This window comes from Dipodomys ordii, unplaced genomic scaffold (assembly GCF_000151885.1).
Source record: "Dipodomys ordii isolate 6190 unplaced genomic scaffold, Dord_2.0 Scaffold105, whole genome shotgun sequence".
NCBI classification, from domain to species: domain Eukaryota; kingdom Metazoa; phylum Chordata; class Mammalia; order Rodentia; family Heteromyidae; genus Dipodomys; species Dipodomys ordii.
The window spans coordinates 682492-694052 of record NW_012267321.1 but is presented as its reverse complement, the minus strand read 5'-3'; the positions used below and the strand labels follow the sequence as shown (position 1 = coordinate 694052).

Sequence of the window (11561 nt, the reverse complement as noted above, 5' to 3'; positions counted from 1 at the left end):
GGTAAATGCAGGTCCTTGGTAATAGACCACATGCAAACAAAAAAGTTGTCTCCTACCATAAAGTGGGCAGAAGGGTCAAAGTGACACAGCAGTTTTTTTGTAGTTTGGACCTAACGAGGCCCTCTATGGCCCTGTGGGTGTGTTCAGTTCCTGTTTGGAGAATTTGGCCCCAAGTTTCACATCCTTGTTCTGTGCTGGACTCATGGACCCAACTTAGCCCCCTCCCAAGCACAGGCATCCTGTGACCCTGGTGGCTCTGGAATTGCACTGGTTTGGGCTTTTATGTCTTCAGCCCAACATAACCAAATTTTGGAATGAATCGCAGGCAGGTATGGAAGCTAGTTGCCACAAAGTTTATCCTATCTTTGCTCAAAGGGGTTCTATTTGTCTTGTCTGCTTGGCCTAGTGCTTAAAGACCTCATAATTATTTGAGCAGGGCTATTTCAGGGATTGGATGGTGTAGCTAAGTGGGTTCAAGCCCACAAAGTTCAGTCCCCAGAACTTACTTTGGGCCTGGAAACATCCCTGACAGGTTTTGTGTTTGTATTTTTGCTCAAGGCTAGTGAGTGCTCTACCACTTAAAACCACAACTCCAATTCTGGCTTTCTGATGGTTAGCTGCATATGATGAATCTCAAACACTTTCCTGCCCAAGCTGGCTTGGAAGTGGGATCCTTAGATCTCAATCTCCTGAGTAGGAATGCAGACTAAGCCACCACCAGCACCTAACCCCACATTTTTTTCTTTTTTGGCAGCAGTAGGTTTTGAGCTTGGCTGGTGATAGGCACTCTTACCATTGGAGTCAAGTTCCTATGCCCTTCAGGCATTTCAGGGTTCCTTACATCTAGCAGACTGCTGCCACCACTCAGGTCTGGCTATATCCAGACTCTGCACCCCAACTGGGGTCTACCAATTTGGAGGGGCAATTAACAGCCAGCAGGCAAGCAGAGAAATCTCAGCAACACACCTCACAATAGGAGCCTCCTGTAGAACAGGCAAGAAAATAGTAGGGCCAAATTGCCTCTCCCTGTCACCATCTGCAACCCTCCGCCCCAGGGGGCTCCACTTTCAATCCTGCACCCCAAACAAACACAGAACCACTAGATGCTGCAAAAAGCTTTATTTTCATTTGGTCCAAGGCTTGGGAAGGGCTCCAGAATGGTTAGTTAGGAAGTTTCCCAATGGCTAGAGGCAGAAGCTCGGGCAGAAACCCTGATATCTGGTGAGGCAGAGATGGCCCCTCAAAGGCTGCTGGACTCTGGAATTTTCTAGTCGTGTTTGAGGGTGAGGCGTTCGAAAAGATACTCGCCCAGCTGGGCCTGAGGGGCCGCCCCCAGCCTACGAAGGTTGGTTAAGTGGTCGCCCATCTTCTTGATGAGCTTCACCTCTTCATCCAGGAAGTGGTTCTCTAGGAAGTCACAGAGCTGAAAGGGTAGAAAGCAGAAGTTAGGAATACAATCCCTGGGAAAGGTGCTAACAACAGCTATGTCTTGCCAACAAAGAATAGGAAGCAGATGAAGCTGTAGAATTGCCCGGGCAGACGGGGCACTTACATGGGGGTCTGTGCGAGCAGAACCCAAGGCATGAAGATCCAAAATGGCTTGGTTCAGGTTCTTCTCCAGGGCCAGGGCAGCTTCCATGGCTTCCACGGTTTTACCCCACTCATCCTGAGAAGGTTTCTAAACAAAAGGCAGAAAAGTGGCTCAGAACCGGCAGTCCGTCCTCAAAGGACCCCCCCCAAGAAAAACTACAATTCCCAGAAGCCCACGCAGCACCCCGACGGTTTTAAAAACATGTTGCCCCGCGTGCAAGGCCCGCTGGGAAATATGGCCCAGCTACCCAGCCGCCCTTACCTGCACATCCTGGAACAGCGCGCGGCCGCCGCGCTGGTTCTGCATCTTCAGGAGGCGCTGGGCACCCTCACGCTTCTCCTCCGCCAACTCGCGGAAGAAATGGCCCACACCCTCCAGAGCCACATCGTCGCGATCGAAATAGTAGCCCTGAGGAAAGAAATGGAGGCAACAAAGGTTAGCGGGAGGGAGGAGACGCCGGGCGTGTCGACTCCACCCTCGGATTACCCCGCCAAACAAAGAAGGCCCGCGCATGCGCACAGGTCCGCAGAGCGCCATGGGGAAACTGGGCCCAGTTGCAGGGACGGGGACGTGGGAACTTACCAGAGAGAGGTAGGTGTAGGAGGCCCGCAGGTGCAAGTTGACCAGGCGGTTGACGGCAGCCTCCACCTCGGTGGAATAATTCTGACGAATCTGGGAGGTCATGGCTGGTCGTCGATACAGAGCTAACCACAGAAAAAAACCGGCGTTGGTTGGTCCTGGAAGCAGGCGACGGGCGAGAAGATAAGGGTCAGAGTGGAGAGGCAGTTGGTGGTGGAAAGGAGGAGTCCCCGGGTCTGTTCCGTCCAAACACTGTTGAAGCAAGACACAGATCCGCGGGACTGGCGCGCGCTTCTGCTGGAGGGGGTGGCCCGCGCGGCTCCTTTTATAGTGCGCTGCTCGCCGAAGGCGGGCCGTTCAGAAAAACGCCTTCAGCCAATCAGCGCTGGAGAGAGGCGGGACTGAAACCTATGCCGGACCAATCCGTTGCCGATAGGCGTCTCAGCGTACACTCCTCCTCCACGTAGGAAATCACGCGCCTCTAGAGATTGTGAAAATGTGAAAAGAATTGGGGTGTGGGGCGTTAGGGTGGGGAGGGGGAAGGTTGGGGTTTTGGAGCTGGCTCTGCAAAGTCTTAGGATTCTTGGGGGGGGTCTCTTTGGGAGCTGAGAGATATATGGATCCTGAGGCTCTCAAGAAAGCCCATGGGGGGGGTTGGGAAGGTGGCTCAGTGGTAAGAGTGCTTGCCTAGCATGCACGAAGCCCTGGGTTCGATTCCTCCACACCACAAACAAGAAAAAGCCATAAATGGTGCTGTGGCTCAAGTGGAACAGGGCTCGCCTTAAGCAAAAGAAGCTCAGGGACAGTGCCCAGGCCCTGAGTTGAGCCCCAGGACTGGCAAAACAAACAACTCGTAGGCTTCTGGGGTGGGTTTTGAGGACCTGGACTTTTCTCGAAGGTGTCCAGGGTCTCGACGAGGGGGTACCTCAAGGGAACCAAGAGTATTACCAGTTGTCTGGGGTTTGCCCTGGATGATAAGGGCCCTTGAGACTTTTGGAGAGCTCTGGGGAAAGGTAGGAGGAGGCGTCCTGGAGCTCCAGGTCTGGGGATGTTGTGTATGGGGTGTCACCAAGGGAAGTTCCAGATTTGTGTGGAAGTTTCCAGGAGAGGTCTTTCAGCCTCTTCAGGAATCTTCAAGATAGAAAATCATTGCCTTGGAGCTTTGGGGTTCATGGGTGTGCACACTCTTGGAAGCCGAGCTTGAACATTTTTAGAGGTAGGGGGCAGGTATGTGGAATTCTGGGCAGCCCTTTTGGAGCCCTGGGAACACTTTGGGGGTTTTCCTCGAGCTGTCTAGAGAACGTGGGCTTTTCTGAGAGTAGGGAGGGAAGGAGCAAGGGCAGGACTTGCAATTCGGGGTGCCTCCCTGGGGCTGCACTTTCTAGGGGCTTTTTGGAGGTAACAGGCTCTCCTGGACCCTGAATCAAAGTCTCCAATTTCCCCAATCCCCCCCTATCCCATCCCCAAACAGGACACTTCCTTCAGTCATGCCACGCGCGAGGCTCTGATCCTGCTGGGGGAACCAGGCCCTGGGACCGATCCATCATGGATCAGGCAGACAATTTAAGGGTGCCAGGTCCAAGGCTCTGTCTGGGAGGCCAGGCTGGCCCTGTGCTGGATCTTGAGCTTCTCGGACTCCACGATCTTGACAGGAAGGAGGACCAAGGCCGGGGGTGGGGGGCAAGACTTTACTCCCACTTTCTGTACCCTAGCCGAGGCAGCCTGGCCAAATAAGCCCCCCCCCCCCCCCCAGACTGGGTGAGCAGTTGAGGCCGCTCGGCCCAGAAGCCAATGGAAGCAGCCCAGGCGCTGGCTGGCAGGTTCCCGGATGTGTGCCCCCTCCCGCACCCTCCCCAGCGTATCTGGGGGTCCTAGGGGGTGTCTGGGCGCCTAGCCAGGCAGCTCGGTGCTGAGTCACGGTGAGCTCAGCGCCAGACGGGGGCGGAGCTGCCCGCTGACCTCACCCCCTGGGGGATGATGGCGGCTGGGACCCCCCTCCTCGTGACCCCAAGTCTGATTTCTCCCGGGCGGTGTGCAGCCGTGGGCAGGGCGCGAGTGTGGAGGGGGGGGGCTTCCATCTCCCACAACCTTGTTTATTTTCTGGTTCCCCGGGGCTCCTGTTTGTGGGCACACGGGCCTCTCTCTGTGGGTGGCGGCTGTCTGCGCCCTGATCCTTTCCCTGACCTGGTGTCTGTCTGCGGGGAGCTCTGTGGACCGCGGGGAGGGAGTTACTCATTGACTGCCTTCCCACCTTTATCCTCCAGCAGCCCGGGCTGGGGAGAACTCACAGGGGCCCCACAGGTGGGAGGACCAGAGGCCCCGAGGGCCCAGGGAGGAAAGCCTGGTCAGGGAGGCAGGGGACAGGGACCCAGGCGCTGGGGTGCACCCTTGGTACCCCACTTACACAGGAGATCTTGGAGTTGGCCAGCCGGGACAGTTTTGGGGAGCCCTCAAATGCAAAATACGAAAGGGCTGAGGTGTGGCTGGAGAACGTGGGTTTTGCAGCCAGTACCCTGCCCCAAAATATGTAAAGATTAGGATCCACTTGCTTTTCCTGTCTAGATTTCAGAGGGTTCTGGGGTGCCTACCCAGGTCACTGGGGCTGCAGTCCACTCAGCCCTGCTTCAGGTCTGGTCCTCTCTCCTGGAGAACCTTCTTGTCCCCCAGCACCCAGTAATTTTCCTAGGCCTCTCCTGTTCCCATCCACCCTTCCAGGACACTCAAAGGTCTGGACAGGACCCCAACTGGCGCTCCCAGGTCCTGGCCCCCCTGGGTGTGGTGTGGGAGGCTCACACCCCACAGCCCCAGGTTTGCCTTCAAGGCCTCTGTGGGCTCACACCTGGCCCAGGTACCCTTCATTCCTAATGGATTGTGGGCTCCTGGGAGGGCAGGGCTGGGGGCTGACTCATCCCTAATCCACAGACAGGTCACTTCCAAAAAAAGAAAAATGAGCAAAGCCCTCCAAGCTCAGAGCTGCAGACACTGGGCGAGAATGGGGGAAGCAATGAAGCGGGGAGCCCCCCCCACCCCGCTTCCCTCGCTCTCCTGATGCTAGTGTGTATAGGACACGGGACCAGAGACTCAGACTCCAAAATGTAGACCAAAGGTTTATTACCCTCCCCACAGGCCATTGTTTCCCCTCCCCAATAATTACAAAAGTAAGAAAAATGCCCATTTCCCCCCACCCCCCATTCCACCCAGAAAAAAGCCATAATTTATGCAGAAAAGACACAGTCCACAAGGCAGCTGGGGGCCTCAGCCCATCTTCTTCCAGATGGTGAGCGAGGCGGTAAGCACCCCAGCCACAAAGATGGTCACTGTCTGCCACGTGGGGGTCCCAAAGTAGGAGAGGAGGTCATCCTGGGGACAGAGAGGTCACTTCAGCAAGTCAGCAGGTGTCAGCCAGTAGGCCAGCAAGTGGGAGAGGGTGGGAGTGAGGCCTAGGGTGAATGTGGGGTTTTTAAAAACAAAACATATCAAGGGTTGGGAAGGTGGCTCAGTGGTAGAGTGCTTGCCTTGCATGCATGAAGCCCTGGGTTCGATTCCTCAGTACCACATACACAGAAAAAGTCAGAAGTGGCGCTGTGGCTCAAGTGGTAGAGCGCTAGCCTTGAGCAAAAGCAGCTCAGGGACAGCACCCAGGCACTGAGTTCAAGTCCCAGGACTGGCCAAAAAATAAAACAAAATAATCAATTAACTTGGGGTACAAAGGAGGAAGAGCTCAGGGAGGGGTAGATGGCACTAAACAAGGTCACCAATCAAGGTCAGTGGGGATCAGATGAACCAGCATGATGCAAGCACTGTGGAACAGAGCCGAGCATCTGAAAATGGTAAATGTCTGGAGCCCAGGGGTCCCAGGGGCGTGGGGGGCAGGGGTCTCACCCAACCACCCTGTTCTTGGATCCAGCCCAGCAGCCGATCTCGGAGGAACTCCAGTGTCCAGCCCATGATGGTTCTGATAAGTTCAGGCACCTTTGTGCACAGGGCCTGCAGGGAGTGGAGTGGGTTAGGTGTTGACTGAGCCTGGATCCCACTGCTTGGACAGAGTAACGCCAAGCCTTCTGTTTCCTGGCTCCGAGCTGGCTGTTTCTTCAAGCCTCAGCAACTAGGCTTCAGAAGTTGTAAATACTTCCTGGTCACTAGACTGACTTAAGAGCATTCCTCAGCTCCTCAGGACATAAACTCAAAAGGACAGCCCAGCCCTCAAGGCCTTGACCTTGAAGCACTAGTTGACTTGATCTATTTCCCTATTTCTGGTTTTCAGCTTGCTTCCTGTGTCTTCATTTTGACTCTAACTCATCTTCCAACCTCAGTGTCCAGGAAAGCTGGGACTACAAGTGTATACAACCAGGCTTGATGGTTCATTGTTTTTTGTTTTTTTAACCTCATTCTATCACTGTTCCTTGACTGGGGACCTTTGTACATGCTGATCCTTGTAAGCAGGCTTCGAACAAGCCTTTCCTCTCAGTCATCAAAGCACCGGTAATCCTAAGTAGATGCCTACTCAGGAGGCTGAGATCTGAAGATAAAGGTTTGAAGTCAGCCTACGTAGTAAATCCAGGAGACTTTTTATAGCGGATAAGCCAGACATGGAGCTGGGTCTCAAATGGCTCTAGCCTTGGAGTAAAGGAAGCTCAGGAACAGTGCCCAGGCCCTAAATTCTAGTCCCAAGACCCCCCTCCCCTCACTCCCCAAACCCTCAGGTCAAATGTCACTTTCCCAGAGATTTTCTAGACTATGTACTCTCAATCACCAGAATTCCTCCCTCAAGTGCTTATCTGCTTGCTTTCTCCCGAGCCCCCAGTTCTGTATGCAATCCCACAACCATGGTGAACCTGGATCCTTCACCTCCCTCCAATATCCAAACCCTGTCACAGCTTTTTTTTTTTTTGGCCAGTCCTGGGGACTTGAACTCTGGGTCTGGGCGCTGTCCCTCAGTTCTTCAGCTAAAGGCAAGTGCTCTACCAATTGAGCTACAGTGCCACTTCTGGTTTTCTGGTGGTTCACTGGAAATCAGAGTCTCACAGACTTTTCTGCCTGGGCTGGCTTTGAACCGTGATCCTCAGATCTCAGTCTCCTGAGTAGGTAGGATGACTGACAGGTGTGAGCCACTGGCACCTGGCTGTCACAGCTCTTAAAGACACCTCAAGGGCCAGGCGCTGGGAATCCTAGCTACTCAGAGGCTGAAATCATGGTTCAAAGACTCTTATTTTCAAATAACCACCAGAAAACAGGAAGTGGTGCTATGGCTCAAAGTGGTCAAGCATTTAGCTAGCCTTGAGCAAAAGAGCCTAGGAACAGCACACAGAACTGAGTTCAAGCCCCACAACCAACAAAAAACTACATAAAACACATCAAGGAATACAGTTGTGCTGCCTAGCCAGTCTTCTGCTCTGTTATGTTTTTTCTTGCTGGTAGTTTAGTGGAAATAAGAGTCTCACACTTTTCTGTCTGGGCTGGTTTCGAATCCTAATCCTCAAACCTCAGCCTTCTAAGTAGCTAGGACTACAGGCGTGAGCCACTAGTGACTGATTCTGCTTTTCCCCCCCTCAATGCTAGAGATCAAATCCAGGGTCCTGAACAAACTAAGCGTAAATGTTTAAACACACACACACACACACACACACAGGTGGTGCTGGGATGGAACTCAGGGCCCTCAGCATTCTAGGCAAGTGCTTACCACTTGAACTATGCTCCCAACTCAGCTGTTTAGTTTGTTTTTGAGACCCTACCTGGCCTTGAACTCTGGATCCTTCTGCCTCCACCTCCCAGGTAGATTACAGGCATGCATGTACCACCACACCTGGCTCATAATTCCTTTCTGGACTCATAAGGGCCAGGATAATTGGATGGGCCAATATTTTACTATACAAACCAGCACAGAGAAAAGCTAATAAAAGAATTCCAGAGACTAGCCAGATATTGTAACCAAGACTCTACAATTATCATTTTTGCTGTACTTAGAATATTTTGTATTTTGCTAGGTCAATTCCAGGGCCTCACACATGATGAGACTATTCTGGGTGCTACTGTCCCTCATACCTCCCCCCAATTTCAAGGACGGTATGCTGTCACTTGAACTACACCTCCATTCCAGCTTATTTATTTTCATTTCTTTTGCTGGTTAGTTGCACATAGAATCTTGAAGATTTCTGTCCTGGCTGCTGAGTTACAGGGTAAGATCCTATCTCAAAATCAAAAGCAAGCGGGGCACTGGTGGCTCACCCCTCTAAATCCTAGCTACTCAGGAGGCTGACATCTGAGGATCACAGTTCAAAGCCAGCCTCAGCAGGAAAGCCAGTGAGACTCTTCTCTCCAATAAAACCACTAGAAAACCAGAAGTGGCTCTGTGGCTCAAGCGGTAGAGCACTCGCCTTGAGCTGAATAGCTGAGGGACAGCACCCAGGCCGAGTTCAAGCCCCACGACTGATAAAAAAAAAATCAAAAGCAAGGCTGGGGGACTGGTGGTTTTTTTTATAGGCATAATTCTAGCTACTCAGAAGACTGAGATCTGAGGATCACAGTTCAAAGCCAGCCAGGCAGAAAAGTCTGTGAGACTCTTTATCTTCAATTAACCACCCCGAAACGAGAAGAGGGGCTGTGGATCAAAGTAGAATGTTAAGCTTGTGCACAAAAGCTCAGGGACAATGCCCAGGACATGAGTTCAGGCCCCAGGACCAGCAAAAATAATTTTTAGGCTGGGAATGTGGCTCAGTGGTAGAGTGCTTGCCTAACATATATGAAGCCCTAGGTTCGATTCCTCAGTACCACATAAACAGAAAAAAAGCTGGAAGTGGTGCTGTGGCTCAAGTGGTAGAGCACTAGCCTTGAGCACAGACAGGCTCAGAGACTGTGTCCAGGCCCTGAGTTCAAACCCCAGGACCTGCCAAAAATAAAAATAAAAAAGCTGAGCCCCGGTGGCTCACGACTGTAATCCTAGCTACTCAGGAGACTGAGATCTGAGGATCACAGTTCAAAGTCAGCCCAGGCAGGAAAGTTCATGAGACACTTATCTCCAATTAATGACCAGAAAACCACAAGTACTGTGGCTCAAAGTAGTAGAGCACTAGTCTTGAGCTGAAGAGCTGAGGGACAATGCCCACACCCAGAGTTCAAGTCCCATGACCGACCAAAAGAAAAAGTACAATAAAAGGTAGAATTTATTGGGTGTGCATCAGGGACAGTTGACTTCGGCCCTCTATACTAGAGCCACCACCCACTCCAGGCTTTTTGCTGCTTAGGAGAAGAAAAGTCTCTGCTAGGAACCCTCATCCTCAGATCTCAGTCTCCAGAATAGCTGGTATAATAGCCACCACTGCCAGACTAGAATAATCTCTTAAATATAGTCACTTCATTCCTTTATTTAGAACTAGGCATTCAGGGGGCTGGGAAGGTAGCTCAGTGGCAGAGTGCTTGCCTTGCATGCATGAATTGGGTTTGATTCCTCAGCACCACATAAGCAGAAAAAGCCGGAAGTGGTGCTGTGGCTCAAGTGGTAGAGCACTAGCCTTGAGCTGAAGAGCTGAGAAACAGCGCCCAGGCCGAGAGTTCAAGCCCCACAACCAACCAACCAAAAAAAAAAAAAAAAAGAGCTAGGTAATCAGAAGACAGCCCAGGGAGATAAGTCCTTAAGGGTCTGATCGCCATTTAACTAGCAAAAAGCTAAAAGTACGGATGTGGCCCATGTGGTAGAGCACCAGCCTTGATTAAAAAACAGAGTCCAGGCCCTGAGTTCTAGCCCTCCAAAAATTAAAAATTAAAAACCCAACAATCATTCCTAACTCACTCTGAATAAAATTAAGGCCTTTATAGTGACCCAACACCTTACAACCTGCCCCTGCTCAATCCACCATTCTCCTCAACTGCACGCTAACCTCTATAACACTCCAGGTGTGGTCCTTCCCTCCACCAGATGCCTTTTCTTCCTGATGCCCGCACCTCAAAGCATCCTTCTTGCTGTTTCCACCAGTTTTCATGTCACCCATTCTTAGAAATCTTTTCTGAAGCTGGGTGCTGGTGACTCACGCCTGTAATCCTACTACTCAGGAGGCTGAGATCTGAGAATCAAGGTTCAAAGCCAGCCCAGGCAAGACACTCTGTGAGACTGTTATCTTCAATGAACCACTCAGAAAACCGGAAGTGGCGTTGTGGCTCAAATGGTAGAGCATTCACCTTGAGCTGAAGAGTGCAGGGACAGCGCCCAGGCCCAGAGTTCAGGCCCTACGACCAGATCCAAAAAAAAAAAAGAAATCTTTTCTGACCAGTTTACTCTATCACCTCAGTCTGTGTTACTTCACCTCATCCCCTATCTTAGGATCTGAGTTCCAAGTGATAAGAAACCCACACTTCATGGTTCTGTGTTGTATCTGGTGCCAAGTACAGGCCCACACAGTTTACCCAGCACAGAATGAATAAGCGAAGCCAGACAGTCCACAGTGGTGTCTCCATTCCCTTCAAGGTCACTGGCTGCAGTAAGAGGTGACCCCAGGGTCTGAGGAGGGCACCACTGAGCCCACTGCCCACCTTGAGCACCAGTTTGCTGGCAAAGTAGAAAAGAGCGACAACTCGGCCCCAGTTGAAGTTGCCATCAGCAAACATTTCAGCTGCCACTCGGAAAAAGACTTCGCGGGGGGAGTCTGTGTCCACAGCGGCAATCATCCTGCAGGAAAGAGGATGGATGCTGGGGAAGGGTGGGTCAGGTGAGGGGTAGGACTTCCAGCATCCTCTCTATTCATAAGTGAAGGAAGGACTAGGAATGTGGCTTAATGGTAGAGTGCTTGCCTAGCATGTACAAAGCCCTGGGTTCGATTCCTCAGTACCACATAAACAGAAAAAGATGGAAGTGGCGCCATGGTTCAAGTGGCAGAGTGCTAGCCTTGAGCAAAAACTCAGGGACAGTGCCCAGTCCTGAGTTCAAGCCCCAGGACTGGCAAAAAAAAAATAGTGAAGGAAACTGAGGTAGGACCCAGACTCTGCCAATGGGACCTTTAGAAAAGTAGAGAGGGTTGGGAATGTGGCTTAGTGACAGAGTGCTTGCCTAGCATGCACAAGGCCTGGGTTTGATTCCTCAGTACCACATACACAGAAAAGGCCAGAAGTAGCACTGTGGCTCAAGTGGTATAGTACTAGCCTTGGCAAAAGAAGCTCTGGGACATGCTGGGTGCTGGTGGCTCATGCCTGTAAGCCTAGCTACTCAGGAGGCTGAGATCTGAGGATCATAGTTCAAAGCCAGCCAGAGCAGGAAAGTCTGTGAGCCTCTTATCTCCAATTAACCACCAGAAGACTGGAAATGGCACTGTGGCTCAAGTGGTAGAGCGATTGCCTTGAGCTGAGAGCTGAGGGGCAGCGCCCAGGCCCAGAGTTCAAGCCTCATTACCAACAACAACAACAA

The 11561-nt window shown here is 51.9% G+C and overlaps 2 protein-coding genes across 2 annotated transcripts; both read right to left on the bottom strand.

Moving 5' to 3' along the window:
• Positions 1-1142: 1142 nt before the first annotated feature.
• Positions 1143-2476, bottom strand: Ftl (ferritin, light polypeptide). The gene is made up of 4 exons (XM_013027874.1): positions 2174-2476; positions 1853-1999; positions 1553-1678; positions 1143-1423 (listed from the first exon to the last, which is right to left on the bottom strand). Exons 1-4 carry the CDS (start codon positions 2273-2275, stop codon positions 1268-1270), a joined length of 531 nt encoding a protein of 176 aa, XP_012883328.1. The 5' UTR covers positions 2276-2476; the 3' UTR covers positions 1143-1267.
• Positions 2477-5265: 2789 nt separating this feature from the next.
• On the bottom strand, positions 5266-10837 carry Bax (BCL2-associated X protein). The gene is made up of 3 exons (XM_013027849.1): positions 10694-10837; positions 6053-6157; positions 5266-5530 (listed from the first exon to the last, which is right to left on the bottom strand). Exons 1-3 carry the CDS (start codon positions 10826-10828, stop codon positions 5426-5428), a joined length of 345 nt encoding a protein of 114 aa, XP_012883303.1. The 5' UTR covers positions 10829-10837; the 3' UTR covers positions 5266-5425.
• Positions 10838-11561: the final 724 nt, after the last annotated feature.

Coding starts and splice junctions, on each gene's coding strand:
- Ftl (XM_013027874.1), bottom strand. CDS start 2,275: ATGACCTCCCAGATTCGTCAGAATTATTCCACCGAGGTGGAGGCTGCC. Junction 2,000..2,173: donor CCTACACCTACCTCTCTCTG/GTAAGTTCCCAC, acceptor TTCTTTCCTCAG/GGCTACTATTTCGATCGCGA. Junction 1,424..1,552: donor CTGCTCGCACAGACCCCCAT/GTAAGTGCCCCG, acceptor CTACCCTTTCAG/CTCTGTGACTTCCTAGAGAA.
- Bax (XM_013027849.1), bottom strand. CDS start 10,828: ATGATTGCCGCTGTGGACACAGACTCCCCCCGCGAAGTCTTTTTCCGA. Junction 6,158..10,693: donor CCAGCAAACTGGTGCTCAAG/GTGGGCAGTGGG, acceptor CACTCCCTGCAG/GCCCTGTGCACAAAGGTGCC. Junction 5,531..6,052: donor TCCAAGAACAGGGTGGTTGG/GTGAGACCCCTG, acceptor CTCTGTCCCCAG/GATGACCTCCTCTCCTACTT.